Source organism: Pelobates fuscus, chromosome 4 (assembly GCF_036172605.1).
Source record: "Pelobates fuscus isolate aPelFus1 chromosome 4, aPelFus1.pri, whole genome shotgun sequence".
In the NCBI taxonomy this organism is placed as follows: Eukaryota; Metazoa; Chordata; class Amphibia; order Anura; family Pelobatidae; genus Pelobates; species Pelobates fuscus.
In genome coordinates, this window is record NC_086320.1 from 318,736,082 (window position 1) to 318,752,195 (window position 16,114).

The 16,114-nt window shown below is 35.5% G+C and overlaps 2 protein-coding genes across 5 annotated transcripts in view; both read left to right on the forward strand.

The window, feature by feature from the left end:
* HOXA3 (homeobox A3) overlaps positions 1-16,114 on the forward strand; it is a 43,208-nt gene that overhangs the window by 19,417 nt on the left and 7,677 nt on the right. For 2 of the 4 annotated variants that reach the window (XM_063452343.1, XM_063452344.1), the window contains exon 4: positions 3,743-3,901. The gene's annotated coding sequence lies outside the window, so the exon portion shown is untranslated. Of the gene's footprint in view, positions 1-3,742; positions 3,902-11,127; positions 11,166-14,801; positions 15,227-16,114 lie in introns of those variants that run through there. The other 2 variants (XM_063452346.1, XM_063452345.1) reach the window with 2 other exon arrangements.
* Positions 664-3,078, forward strand: HOXA4 (homeobox A4). The gene is made up of 2 exons (XM_063452341.1): positions 664-1,354; positions 1,793-3,078. Exons 1-2 carry the CDS (start codon positions 898-900, stop codon positions 2,104-2,106), a joined length of 771 nt encoding a protein of 256 aa, XP_063308411.1. The 5' UTR covers positions 664-897; the 3' UTR covers positions 2,107-3,078.

Below are 16,114 nucleotides of genomic sequence, written 5' to 3' on the forward strand. Positions count from 1 at the left end.
TGAATGACCTCAGCAATATTTATCAAAACATAACCTGTGGAGCTTGGTTTTCAAACGCCTTGTATTTGTATAAGACTTGATTATGGATTTTCTTTAAAAAAAAAAAAAAAAAAAAAAACAGCAACAAAAAGAAATCTCAGGTACAGACAAATGTTCCAGAGGATTCCTGTTACATAGAAAGACTTGAAGATCTAGTGACTTTCTCTCCCAACCACCTAATGACTACACATAACAGCCATAAAGCATTACTGTATTTGTCCTTTGCTCCCCCTCCCCCACAACGCTTTTGGCTTCTGGTATCTTACTTTGAGAAGACAGAATGTGTTATCAGCCCAAGCACGAAACTGTTCTCTAGGATTCCATTATAGAATCATTAAGGATCCACTCCTTGTCTAATAGGGACCCCTCCCTCCCCAGTTCATGTATGCATGTATGGGTTGCCTGACTAGTGGATTAGATTTCTATATGACTGATGGCTTAGTTCATGTTTGCTTCTCTGCCTATAGCTGTTATGATCATTGTGATTGCTACTTTATATTAGCATTTATGTTATTGACCCATAGCTATGTTTTCCCTTATTATATATATATTAATGTGTTTTTTTGTGTGTGTGTGTGTATCCCCCCCCCCCCCCCCCCCCCCTTGAACCTCTGGCTGTAATTTAATAGTGAGGATGATCCAGAGGCTCCAGTTAAGTATATGAGGATCTGGCTGCCACAGCATTTATCATCCTTGTGTTTCCTTATCCGGGGTCCAGGGGAGCGCTGTGATTGGCCCGCTGGGTCACGTGCCCTGCTAACTTTGCACACTTGACAGGCAGTAGGAGGGTTCTGAGCAGAACAGAAAAACGACAACGCGAGAAAAATTAGTATTTTTTTGTTGCCCTTCCACAAATTAATGGCCATGAGTTCGTTTTTGATAAACTCCAACTACATCGAGCCCAAATTCCCACCCTGCGAAGAGTATGCCCAAAACAACTACTTGCACAGCCAGTCTCCCGAGTACTACGAGCGGCCGAGGGAGCCCGGCTATGAGGCTCCTCCCGAAGCTCTGTACCAGGGTCCGGGTACCTACCCTGAGACCAGCTATGGATACAACCACATCACCCCCAGCCACGAGCCCGGCTCCCTCCCGGATGGAATCACAGCCAAGACACATGGACAGCCACCAGCACCACCACCACCAGCAGCCTCAGCACTCCTCCAGAGCCACGTCCTCAGGCAGCCACCCCAGCACTGTGAGGCTATGGCTGTGCCTGGTGGTGACCCCATCCACACTGACAAAACTGCTCCAGGGCTCAAGTGCAAAGAGCCAGTGGTTTACCCTTGGATGAAGAAGATCCATGTGAACACAGGTGAGATAGCACCACTACCGCCACCACCACCACCACCACCACCAGTTTCACCATACACCATGCCATAGGGGAGGGGGGGCGGGGGTGAGGTGGGTTGTGAGTTGGCCATGGGAGCAGAGAGCCACACTTTAATAGCAAAGTGTCTTTAAACTAGTAGATTTATTAGAGTCAATCTGCTTAGAAAGTAATTACAGATCACATAAATGTAATTGCCCTACCAATGACACTGGGCCATGTGCCTTTGATGTTTTCAGTATCCCCCAAGCCCCATCAACATATTTTATGGCTTTCTGTTGTTTTCCTTTTGTCAGAAGCATGTGAATCACTTTCATTTCAGACTGTATGTAGCTCAACTGAACAAAGGTGTCCAGTCATTAACGAATGATTATCTTCTATTTTGTTTCTTTTTTTCTTTTCTTTTTTTTTTTTTTTGGTTAGTTTCTACAAATTACACTGGAGGGGAGCCCAAAAGGTCTCGGACTGCATACACCAGACAGCAAGTATTAGAATTGGAAAAGGAGTTTCACTTTAACCGTTACCTTACCAGACGAAGGCGTATTGAAATAGCACATACATTGTGTCTCTCTGAGCGTCAAGTCAAAATATGGTTTCAAAACAGAAGGATGAAATGGAAGAAAGATCACAAATTGCCCAATACCAAGATGCGTTCTGCAAACCCACCATCTTCCAGTCAGCTGACCAAAGTACAGGGTCTTCAGCACACAGATGGGCCAACTGACCCTTTATTATAATCCTTGATTGTATTATTCCTATTGCTGGTAATCATTTGGACCAAATGACTGTGGAGGGGGGAAAAATCTCCTTGCTAGAGTTGGATAGACACCAGGACAAATGTTCACTTAATTAAGGAATTCAACTGAGACTTGCAATGTTTTTTTTTTTTTTTTTTTTTTATTGTTGTGCTATTTAAGTCATTGTCTCCATATAATATAACTAAGGGGTATATGTGTATATGAATATTGACATATTGTTGAGTGGCTACATAGGTAACGAACTATTTTGTATACAAAATACAAAAGAACACAAATACGTCTATGAAATGCTATGTAAGAATTATATGGGCCATTTAATTGTATTATACTTTTTTTTTATTATTATTATTATTTTAAATAGTTGTGGGTATTTAAGAAACCAAACTTTTTTTATGATTTATTTAATGGCCTTTGGAACTGCTCACCTACGGACATTAAGATGTTGGACTTGTAAATATTGGTCAGAGTAATTGCATTTATGTTAGACACAAAATTGTTGTCTCTTGCTTAGTTGCTTATCTGAGGCCAATATGTGTTTGACATGTCTCTAGAATCTTAGCATTACGGTAGAAGGCCTTTGATCGTCTGAAAGGCGATGACATAGTGTAGATACAGTATGCGTTATACATATTGTGGATTTTGTGCTGTATATTGTGGTGCTAACTTCTGGCAGTACCGAAGATTATTCTGTGAAAATTAAAGTTTTCAAAAACCTGCAAAAAACTGTTTTGGGAGAGTACTTAAATTGTATCTCATTTATGCATTCAAACCTCCACTGAAACACGGTGATATATTCTTTAACTTAGTAAAGATTGGGATAAAAACAAACGTTGACGATATGGTTAGATAAAAAACTAAATATTTTGAACCTTTACTCACCTTAACGTAAATTCTAAGCACCTAATATTTAGGAGGGGTAGTTGTAGGGTATTAAGTATTAACAATATTAATGTGGATGCCCTTTTTGAAAATATATTTCAGAAAGTATATATATATATATAAAAAAATAATAATAATATATATATATATATATATATATATATATATATATATATAATTATATGTTTATATTTTCATTATAAATATATATATAATTTTATACATATATATATATATATATATATATATATATTAATTTATTTTTATTATTATTATTTTATTATTATTTTTTATTTTTTTATTTAGGCATTTGAAAATATAGTTGGTGTTCCTTTTATAAACTGATAACAGATAGGCAGTCTAACAGGGAGAAACTCAATTAATATTACATTTCTGTCCTAGTGAGAACTCTTATTCAATAAACGTGTGTGGATACATTGTCGTTACAGTAAATACAATGATTACAAGGCAAGTTAAATTAGGATTTCGTGATGGAACAATGAGATTCTCATTTTAAGTTTGTCTGCTCAAGTTTCTAATAAGTTGCTATCAGCTTTTACTTTATAGTTAGCTAGATTTTCATGGGGAGAGCCATCTGTGTAGCTACACACTTTTCCATATTGTCTGAGAGCTAATGACAACTTTTAATGTGCTAAACGTGTTATTGTATTCTATTAACATTGTAATATTTGCCAACAATAGTTGCTCTGTTGATAACATATTTGTACTTTACCAGAACTTTGGAGGATTTCCTTTGGAAAACAATGTCTGTGGAAGTGGGCTGAAATGGCTTCGAAAAATGCAGCTATCACTGATGGGTCAACATTATATGCAGCAGTTAAACATGTTCTCTGTGAAATTGAAGGATAAATCCTGATGTCCCATGAAAACTAAGGTAAAGTCATTTACTTGGATTTATGCATGTGTTTGTTTGTTTGTCTGTGTGTTTATGTATTCACTGCAAACGTGTCTATAATCATGAAAATGGTTACTGACCCAATGTACTTTAATTCCTGATATATTTCATTTTAGTCCTAAGATTTGTGTGCCTGTTCTTTACCCTCTCACATTGTCTGCCCTTTTCTAAGGCAACCAGGGTTCACAGAGAGGACACGGATTCTGTCTATTGATTGTTTTTTTTAGAGATGCAAGCTGACCCTCAAACCCTTGACCTTTAGGGTAGAATTCCATGTAAGATGAGAAATCCAATTTTCTGTAAATTTCTGCCTTACAGTCACAATACTAATTATTCCATCCTTGTTATAATATTCGCTATAAATCAGGAGACTGAGCCCAGGTAAAATAAGTTTTGTTGCCCTTTGTATTGTTTAGGTTATTTTGTTAGTGTCAGTATAAATGTTTTTGGTTTTTGTTTGTTCTTGTTGGGTTTTTTTTTTTTTGGGGGGGGGGGGGGGGGGGGTTTATGGCAAAACATAATCTAATCCTCTCAGATCCTGATGTTACAACTTTTGATTTGTTTGAATCAGATTTGAAAATTAAACACATAAAATCTATTTACATTGTATCTGCTTTTGCATTTTCAATATATATATATGTAAAAAAAAAAAAAGTTAAAATGCATGAAAACCACAAGACTGTAATGCAAACAGGATAGTGTGTTGGGTATATGTGCTTAGTTTTTTGTTATCTCACTCAACAAACGGGGGGCTCTTGCCCCCCTATGTATTATTAATGTAGCAGTATGGAAGGTGGAGCTCCAATTCTAACAAAGAGACATTGCAGCATTTTGAAGCATTGTGAAGCCAAGCCTTTCTGTTTCTGTGTAGCTGTGTTGTTTAGAGCTTTATGTCATCTATATCCCCCTCTTATTATCTCTGAAACCAATGCCACAAAATTACACACCCAACAGGCCACCATTCTCAACTTGACACGTGAAAGCTTCTCAGTTAATTATTTAACGAATTTTCTCTTCTTCCTTGTTTCTACTTTCTGTCTTTCTCTTTCTCTGCCTCTCCCCTGCATATGCTAGATTTTATATTCACTTATTTGTTTTTATTTGCAAGTTTCAGTGTTTGTTCTACAATGGATCAGTCCATTACATTGAACTGGAGTTGTTAGAAATGATTAGCAAAATATAGCTCAAAATAGGTTGTAAAAACAAACACACAAACAACAGAACTTACAGTAAAATAGGAGATGCTCCCACTAGCTCAGTTCTTTTGGCCTATAAAAATCTGGTAGGGTTTCAAGTAAACACAACACGTTGTTTGGTGAATACATTCCATGGTCTATCTCTTCCATTATCGCTTTTTGCCTCTGTCTTTCTGTGTCTCTTTCTTCTCCAATCTATTTCTCTCTCGCTCTCTCTCTCTGATCATGTCTCTCCATAGATCTTTCTCTTACTTTATCCATGTTATTGTATCTCTCACTACCCCTCTTTACTCCCTCTCCCTTTTTAACCCATGTTCTTTTTATTATATTGATATTGATCTCAGTCCTACTTGTAATGTAATGGTCTTTGTAAAATAACTATATTCTCTTTTTACACTCCTTTTGTATGTGTTTATTTGTATATGTATGTAGTTTTCTGTCTATCACTTTGGCTGGCTGTCTATCTATCTATCTATCTATCTATCTATCTATCTTTCTCTATCTGTCTGTCTGTCTGTCTGCCTGTATATCTCTCTCTCTCTTTCTCTCTCTATCTCTGTCTGTCTGTCTATCTCTCTCTCTCTTTGTCTATCTCTCTCTCTCTTTCTCTCTCTATCTCTGTCTGTCTGTCTATCTATCTATCTATCCTAGATAACTCTCATTTTTGATAATACATAAATCCTTTGTTTTCCTTCCACATAAAACCTATCCTTGTCTCAAAGTTCAGAGATCTCCCCCTTTTACATGACTTGTTTAGACCCAGGATACATGCTACTTACAGATACATAAAAAAATGGGGATGTAGCAATCATTAAAGAAAATAAAGCATATAGCTGTGATTTAACTGTGATTTAACTGTGCTCTTTACATATATATTATAATTAGTTTTGCTATTGCATTCTGTGTGGTTAAACCCCTAAACAACATCCAGATTGGTTATAAAAAGGTCATATTTTAATATATAGCTAGGGAATGCACAGTATAGTAATGTGATTTGTTTATGTCTGTAAATGTAATCAATTTTATTATATTGTAGTTAGGAAATATAAGGAAATAATTATGTGGTTTCCTCTGGTTTGGAACCCCTGAATAAAGCTGTAATCTGTTTTGGCTGGGAATATAAAGAAATAACTGTCATTTGAAGATAATGCTCTGATCTATTTTTGCCTGGAAATATAGGGCAGTCATTTTTATCTATTTACATTCTGGAGGAGAATACTGCTCTGATTTATGTCTCATGATTGGGGAGGTGGGTTATTCACAGAATTATTCCCTGAATATTGCAGTGCTGTGAAATGAAACCCTAATTGCAAAAATTAGGCCAAAGCAGATATACCTATAGTGTGGGGTTTATTTACTAAACGGTGAATTGTAGCTACTTGCCAAACATAATGGCAAAATTTGGGGCAAAAGAATTCTCCACGTTTGATTGTATCATAGATTTTGAAATTCGGTTTTTAATTCACCTAAAGCAATATTCAGAGAATACATCTGCCAATTAATGTACATCTCACTGGGGATGCTTAATGCAAGATTTGTGTTACCCTTCTGCTGGACAAATGAACAAATCATCAAGCTCTGAAATAATTAACCCTTTCAGGGTTCATGCTGTCCTACTAAGAATACTCATTATATGTATATAACATCATGCCATATATCAGATCTCTCTGTCAGTCTGTTTGTCTCTCCATGCTAAATTATCTGTGCTGCAAACTTTGGCTGTGACCCCTGGAAACTGAATGTTTGTCAGCCAAAACTATTCCTAGTGAAATTCTAGGGAAGATAATATTGATTATTGTTATAGTTTTTAAGAGGCCAGGGTACATTTAATAAAAGATTAAGTTGTGATGAAAAAAAAGTTGTATACTTGGTTAGATCCTACACAGGTGTACTAGATGTAGTCTCCCAAAGTATCAAACATGGAGTCCTTGCCAAGTGACTTTTTCAATACTGATTGCTGATCTGAAGATTGGAACAGACCTTAAATATAACCACGAGACATTTCGGTCTTGTGTCACATTCCCACCCACTCTTAAAAAAAATCAAAATGAAACCACAATCTTTAGTTAGTGTGACTATGTTTAAATATTGACCAAAAAGGAAACAATATAGAATGATAAGTAACAGGTATCAGTATTTGAATAGTAGACATTTTTATTAACCTCTTGCATGCTGTGGAGGAAAAAAAAAAGAATTGTTTTTTCAGGGGGCGTGGTTTTCCTCTTGATGTTGAATTGCAGGCCCCTCTGGCAAGTGATGGGTTAATGTGTGCAATGCTGGGTCACTCTGATATCTTGTATATATGATTGAGAACAGATAATGCTGTCACCTTTATTGTCACTTACCTAGAAGTCTGCATTGCTCACTTCGCTGGTGTTAATAAATCACCGGATTCTGAGCCTGAGGCCTATAGGGCAATGGAGAATCCTGCATACCAAATACTTGGGAAGTGTCATTACTCAGATCGCTTTATGTATGTGTGAAGGTAAAAGTGTCTCTCTGAATATTACATAGCGAGGAAATTAACACCTTGTCCAAGGATTTAAATTCTGTCAACTGCTTTCTGATTTGTATCTGATTTGTTTCTGTCACTGGTTCACTGGTCTCTTTAATACTTACATATTTTTTTGGCGGTTTTGGTGATGCCTCTGTGTGTAGGGGGGGGGGAGGGCTCACTGACCCAAGAGAAAATGCTCAAAGTAGTGATTTGTGTTTTACATGGTCCCATAAATGTGCTCTATGCTTTAAGCTCCTTGCAGACCTTTTCATAAATTACCTTATCTTGGCAAAATAGAACCACATCTTGTACCTTTCTCACAATACTTGGGTTTTATTACTTAAAAATTAGATACAACTTCCCTGAACTGAGGCACATTTGTGGTGAATATATTATTTTGTCTCCAAGTGTAGAGACTTGTTTATACATTGAAAACAGCTCAGATCGATAACAGCATTTATATATTCCTGGATAATGTTTTCCTCTGATAAATCACATTAGGTGTATTCTGCTCTTTGAATAGATGTGCATTTTAAAATAGAATTCACTATTATGACTATTGCAAATAGTGTTACTATGCGTGTATTTACTAAGTAATGCGAGTTTAAGCCGAGTCTGTCGCTATTTACAATTACTGGAATACAAATCACTCAACAAAACACGTTTGTATGAATATATAGTTAACTTGGAGTTAAGATTTAGAAAATGCACTGAAAGATAAATATTGAATAGCCTATGTTTATTTAACCCGGTTAGAATTTTACAAATGGGGTATATGTAGTGGGAACATTATTGGTCTCAAACCCAAAAGAGCAGGAAAGCTTCCAGTTTTCAGAAAACCGATAAAAACACTTAAAAAGATATATAAAACTCAAAGTGATGTATAAAACTCAAAGTGATGTATCTATTGCTATTAAAAATCATATTTGAAGTTCCGTGGTCTATTATAGTAATAGTAGGCCCTGAATCAGAGCTAAAACGCATTCATTGATGTAACGTGGTAAAAGGTCCAGTTCAAACACTGTTGATCATTAGACTTGTCATAATTAAAGAAAAGTCACAAATAGTAGAATATACAGACAACCTTCAACACCAAGGGTTCCTAATTATTATATTTTTTATCTTTTTTTTATTTTTTGCACTGCATAAGGAGTTAGCGCACAGGCTTGAGGTGCCCCAACCAAGGGTTCTTTTAATGGAATATTTAGTATAATTTAGTATATTTTTCAAATTAGAACGCAAAATCTCATGCTGCTTTGTTTAGATGTTGTGTGTTTAGTTTTTGTCCAGGCTCTGTTTTGTGTAGTTTTCCTTACACAGCGTGCAAAAAACTAATTTGCAGAACATTTGGTTATTTTCCAATCTGTTCCTGTACTGTCCCACGTGATCTATATTTTTGCATTTAAAAACTTCTTACAGGATCACTTGGTACCCAAATCGGCTGTTGTCTTTCAGAATGTTAGTTAAATAAGCGATAAAAATAGACCTTCAAACACGGAGGTATAAAACCCTTAAGTACACCCGTTGACATTTTTATTGAATTCTTTTTGTTCACACCTGGCCTCTAATCATAAGTAATCACAAGCTATAAATTCAAGCACACATTCAGGGAAAATAAATATTTCTTGGCTATTGATATCTTAATAATCAAGATATTTATCCCCAAATCCATAAAACTGAAAAAGCCATATATTAGTTTGATGCATGGCTAAGACACTCATGAAATATATTTATTGGTTTAAATATTCTAAAGATTGCAGCCTGACCTTATTCTTTAATCTGGGTGCAAAACTGCCCCTATTGATTACAAATAATTGGATTCACTGTTATTAGATTATATATTCAACATTCAAGTTAAAATAGATGAGGTTGTAACATTGTGTAGAGCCGAAAGTTTTATTAGAACTTTGCCTCTTAGGCCTAGCTAGCCCAACCAAAAGTTTAGTGAATAAACCTCAAATAGGGGATACATTGTAGTGTATTATAAAACATTTATATGCTTGAATTAAAGAACACATATAAAAACATTTCCCCATTGACATTTGTATTCAGTAAGGAACATTAACACAACTTATACCGAATACAGAAACAATGACATGACAAAGAATGCAGTCTTATTTAAACCCTCGACTTTGCTTGTGTGAAAAAGAAAAAAACAAAACATAAAATAGGAACATAATAGATTTCTGACACATTTACTAAATACACTATTTTTGCAGATTCATGCAAGACCACATCCCACCAGTCTCCCACGCACTCAATGTTGGCTAGATAAAGAACCTATTGTGCTACAAGCGTAGTAATGCAATATGGAGCCCATTAAAAGAATTGCTATTTGTTTTTACACTTTGTATGAGCAGTTACTACCATGAGGGGTACCTACCCACCTTCCTTTATTAAGTAGTTACGCCATTTACCTGTTACCACAAGTAACACACATTAAACTCTTACAGCAGTCAGTCCTCAATCAGAAGATGTCAGTTTGTCCCTGTGTGAAGTTGTTATGGTCACACAGCCCATAGAGAATTGAAACAAGTTGTGTTAAGTCCAAGGGAAGTTTGAGAAGTTTCAATGTATCAGCTTGCTGATCCCCAGTAATCTTGGGTCCATGTTTGATTTCAGAGGCAGAACTTGTAAAAGTGATTGCAATTTGAATTTCTCACATAGCAGGACATCTCAGAGTTGTTTGAGAATACTGGCTCCCCTTTCACGTCTTCTAAAGTGACTCTCACAAGCTGCAGGGGGAAAAAAGAGTTCTAAGTGTTTCTTTCTTACTGAGGATCTCAACAACTGTCCAATTATCCATTAATTTCGATCACTCTTCTGGTGCTAGGCTTAGCTTTTTGTGTTGGGTAGGCCATTCTAACCCTGATATTCATTAACCAGCAGTAAAATGATATGCACAAGCCAGAAAATCAGCTTTATTCAGCTTCTTAAACTACAAAGTGCACCTCAGAGATGCCCCACACCCACCCCAAATCCTCATAGATACTGGTAGACCTAGTTAGGCATTTAGAAATGGGATTTTGAAGGTTTAAACCAGCATTTAGCAAATCGATTAGTTTCCTTTTAGTTTTTTTAAATTGTATTTTCATTCTTTTTATCTATAATGCTCAACGCTTCACTTTAACACCTTGATAAATATTTACATTTCCACCTATAAGAATATTTCTTGTACATGGATGTATTGCTTAAAATGTGTAGGAAAGAGGCGAATTGGCAGGTTTGTGTTATAGGTTAATAGGATAGGATGTTCCTAATTTCACATTTTGGACTTTGGACTCAATAGACCAAAGAAAAAACTAGACCCAAGATCATGGACCCAGCAACATTCTGATTTTATTTTTTAAATATATATATTTTGGAAAACACCATTTTGCTGTTGTCAAGTAATTATAGGCCCTTTTAGTTTCCAGCTAGGACACATGTAATGCGTGGGAGTGAGCAAATCTTCTCTAAGGGGTTCTAATGGATGCAATGTGCAGAGCTCAGTAATCAAACACTCTGGTCCTCATCTGGATCTTGGGATTCCATGGACTGATCTACTACTGTAAGTTGTACACATGTACAATACCTATTATATACTTTCAATGCCAAATTTCCAGTCTAAGATTAAGATCTCCCCACATTTTACAAGCACATTGTATAACAATGATTAATCACTTGATCTTTCCAGGTAACCTAGTGGTTAAATAATTAAGATGCCACCCTGTCTCTATACAACAACAATTTAAAAATATATATATATTTTTAATATAATATTTGAGAAGGTGAATTGTTGCAGTTTAGCAAACCCCATTCCTTACCATTGCCTTTTAGAAATAAAAGGATTTAAGTTGACGTGGGACCACGTGAACATATAATACAGGCATTATTGTGGCATTTGAAGCGGAGACACAGCTAGTCTATGCCTCTGATTACGCCTTTCCAGTCCATCTAAAGAACAAGTGCTATGATATCACCCCTTCTGCAAGAGGGTTTTCTTTATTATACCATCCCTGATCCCACCAAGGATATATATCTCACTGGAAGACTGCTAGGACCCAATGCTTCCTTAGCAAGGATGGATTTTATTTTAAAGTATATTCCTTGAATGTTCATTAAATGGGTGAGTTATTGCTGTTCAGCCAAAGGTCAGTGGCAAAGCTTAAGGGTTTGATTTTTTTTTTTTTTTTGCTTCTCTGTGATAATAGGCTAGTTCTGTCTCCCTATCTATAGATGTATTTGTTATATATCAATTGTGTTTTCTGGTATATTTTTGATGTTTATTATTTTATAGATATTTATATATATATTTTTGGCATGGGTTAAACTGTGTTTTCAGATTTGTCTATGCTTATTATGCAATTGCAATCAGGATAAAACCGGTGATGCTGATATATATACATTTTATAAAACAAATAAGAAATTAAGCAACTATTGTTGCATTTGTTATGGCTACAGTTTCATTAAATGCACATACACATTATGTGCCTTTTATTATATTTCTAATGAGGACATAGTATTTTTAGCATTGTTATATCCGTATGAATATACATATGCGTGTGCTGTTGTAAAATGACTAACATGGATCGTATTGCTATTTTTTTTTCTGATTCCATACATATATTTTCTAAATTAAACAGAGAAAGAACACCCACATTTTTTGTAATTTTACTAAAACACCTTTAAGCTGAGCATTCAACGCGAAGCAAATGAAAATGGCCAGCCTGTGTTTATTAAGACACATATGCTAATTGTATATTCATAGCAGTGATTTTTTTTTTTTTATTGATAGTGTTCAATGTGAGGAAAATAGCAAATAAATATGTTTATGTTCGAAACGTTGTCTGAAGGGTTATTGTGTACACGCACTAATGAGTGGCGCTTGAGGAGAGGTCAGAGTGCTGAGATTTGATTTATGTTGCTGGTGAATTGGGGCAGAGGATCCTGATAAGATGATGTTCTAAAATGCTTATCTATTCTGCCTCACAGAAGGTGGCACTTAGTACTGATATACACTATATACTCTCTTTATACAGAATTGTGTCGGTGTGATACAATGTTTCTGTTAGCAACTTAGACTGGTTTGATTTCAATATTCTGTGTTATGATAGTATGCAGCACCCTGCTTTGTTATATTGTAGCCAGTATTTGTTCTTTTTTCATATTTGAGTGAGAATTAGGTTCTGTTATTGTTGGTTTTTGTACTCACGAGAAATTATTGTTTTCTCTCAATGAATTTCGTGTCATTATTATTATTTTAACTAACGCTTTATAGATGAAGGTCTTTATTCTATGCTCTAGGCTCGGATCATGGAGCGAAATTAAACCTGCTATTATAAAACAATATCGTACAAACCCATTCACTGACTGGCACATGTGCATTTCGGTCACATAATACACATATTAGAGATTTTTTTTTCTTAATGGCTTCTGAAATGTATTTGCTGGTTTATCTATCTATCTATCTATCTATCTATCTATCTATCTATATATCTATATATCTATCTATTATAGATCTGTATGGTATTATATATATATACCAAATGATAAAGCAAATTTTAATTCCCTAGTTTATTTACTTTTTCACTAAACACCAACACCTATATGTGCATTGATTAATTTATAACATACACATGTTAGCTAAATAATTCATAGGAACCAGCATTCTTCCTAGCATTTTACGCACCCCAGCTAACCCCACACAAAGGATAAGGCACAGCAAGGTGTATCTATGGACCTCTACAGAATAGAACGCTGGGCTCAGGGCAAATAATATCTACCGAAAACTGAAAGGGAGGACAATTTAAATGCAGTCAAATAAACATCATGGGTAGCTAAAGATGAATTGATTTATCATGCAGTTTCTTTTTTCCATTATAGTGCATCATATCCGCCCAGAAGAAAAATCTCCCCTCACCAGCCCCCCAACAATAGTAACAACGTAGAAAGAAATGTAGAAATTCGCATGCACAGTTTTATTCACCATGTAATCCTCTATATTTTTCCCAAGTACATTACAGCCTTATATTTGTAAGCTGCAAACTGGGAACCAGTAAAGGCTCAGTCTGGAAGGATCTGATCTGCTCTGCTTTAGCATGTTAGGAGCTGACCTCAGGACTCAAAAGAAACTCAGATCAGCAATTTAAGAAGTAGTGGGGTGAATGATTGACCAAAGCGGGCTTTCATCAAATACAACGCTGAGTATTGGCTTTAATGAAAATGCACACGGGCACTTTTTTGGCTATTTTCCCCCTCCTACGCTAGATCTTTCCCCCCTTTCATGTGGTCCTATTGCAATATGCAGTAAGGAGCAAGCCTCTCTTCTTTGGTATCCCGTTAACAGCCTTAGTGCACGAAGCCATAAATCTTTCCTGACCATAAATGACAAAAAAAAAAAAAAAAAAAAAGCCTTTGGTATGCACAGAAGGCCACCCGGTCTTATATTCCTCTTTGGTTTAGCTTTGTTCAATGCATTGTGATTTTTTTTCCAATTTTTTTTTTCAATTATGATTATAATGGCTTAAAATAATTCCTTTATTTATTTTTTTTCCTCCCAAATCTTTATGTTATGTTGTTAGCACCTGGAGTGAGGAAATCGTATCTGCTTTGTGCATATAATATCTGAAAAATATCCCTCAATCCCCCTAATCCATACTGAAAAACCGTAAGAATTGTATTTTATTTTGGCCCACTAAACAGATATACCAGCTGATGTGGTTTTAATTTCAAAGTAAGACTGGCTCTTGGGGAAAAAAAAAATTGATGAAATGTGAAATATTACTGTGCTAGTAGATAAGACAGACAGATTGCTCACTCAAAATATGTGATGCACATGCTATAGTGCCCAGTACAGAGGGAACAGTCCCTACTCTGCAATAGGCTGTATATCATTCAGTTCAAGTGCACAAGGTTTAATAATTCAATGGATTAACCCAGTGACTAGGCTAAATCGCTGCATCTCACAACACGTTAAAACGAAAGCTGCTTGTTCTATTGCAAAATAAGGGAGAAAATATGACGAAGTAAAGCAAGACTTGGAAAACAGATTTTTAAAAGACCTTTAGTCTCTGACTGGCTTCATTAGCATAATTTTCCCGAATACCAGTGACGCCTCCTTTAACAGGATCTTAGAACCTCCTCCCTGCATTTTTTTCCATGTTATTTTATTTTTCTTTCCATGTATAACCCATCTCCCTAGACTTTAAATTTCTTTCTCTTTTCTCGCCCTTTCCCACATCCCTGTTCCCACAAGAATATACTCCTTGGAACCTAGAATACTTCAGCACAAGATATTTGTAAGAAACCTACCCTTTTTTTAATGGATGTATATTTGGAGTGCCCAGTGAGTTGATATCTCTTATCTTTGTGACCGGGGTCGCCCATATGTAACCTTAGGGGGCTGTCCAATTTTTTTTGGCAGACATTTCTTCTTCAGATTTCCTGAGTGCTGTTTCCATCCTGGGGTCCTTGTTGTGCTTGTTGCCCGTAGGTGAGGGAGCTTTAGACATCTATCCTTGGACCCCTTTCTTCATGCCTAGGAATTAGTTGGGAGACCCAGATATGCTGGTTCTGGAGTCAAAGTGGAGACTAGAGTGTTGTGTTCTGCGTCAGTCGTCAGAAACTAAGGTAAGCAGGCCAAAAAAATCCTATATCACTGCTGAATGGTGGACTTTATGTCCTAGTGATTTATGGCCATAGTCTTAAATCTCGGTTCAAGAAGAGTTCACATGCTGAAGCTTCCTTTCAAAAAAGTGACTGATACGTATAGTTTGCTAATTCAGACTGCTTTCCTTCTCCTCTCAGCTTCCCTGCATATCCTACTAAATCTGGAGGGATTGATTTTCTTATGTTTTTAATTTTATTTGTATTCTTTTTGTTTTTTAAACTCCGAAAAATATTTTTTTTTTACTGAATGCTATTTTTTTTTTTTTTTTTGGAATTTAAAAGCCCAAACAAACACACACTACTAACTGGCCAGTGGCATAACCACTTGACATTGAATGATACATTGTTTATTAAATAAATGGAAGCAAGATTATAAAAGTTAAAACATAATAGACTTGCCAAAATGAATGCAGAGTGTTTTAGAAAGTGTTGAGCAAAACAATATGATACTTATGTGTGAGGTTTTTTAAAAAAAATAAATATAAATTATATATATAATTTTTCAAACTCCACACATAATTTTCACATTTTTTTTTGTGGATTCCTTCATTTTAAATAATAATAATTTAATGGTTAATTATCTATCTATCTATCTATCTTACATTGATATAAATCTGATTTGTATTCATTATTTTGTATTATTCTCAGTTTTCTGTTTATTGTTGATAGAGGCCCGATATTTCATTTCATTGTAGTTTAGGCTAATTATATCTGTTTTCCATATGCTTTTCATTATACTGGCTTTCCTTCAGAATTCATTTATTTTTTATTTTGCATATATTTGAGTGTGTGTACCATAGCCTCTATAATGGCTAATATATTTTTTTATTTACACTTTCTGTCTACCAG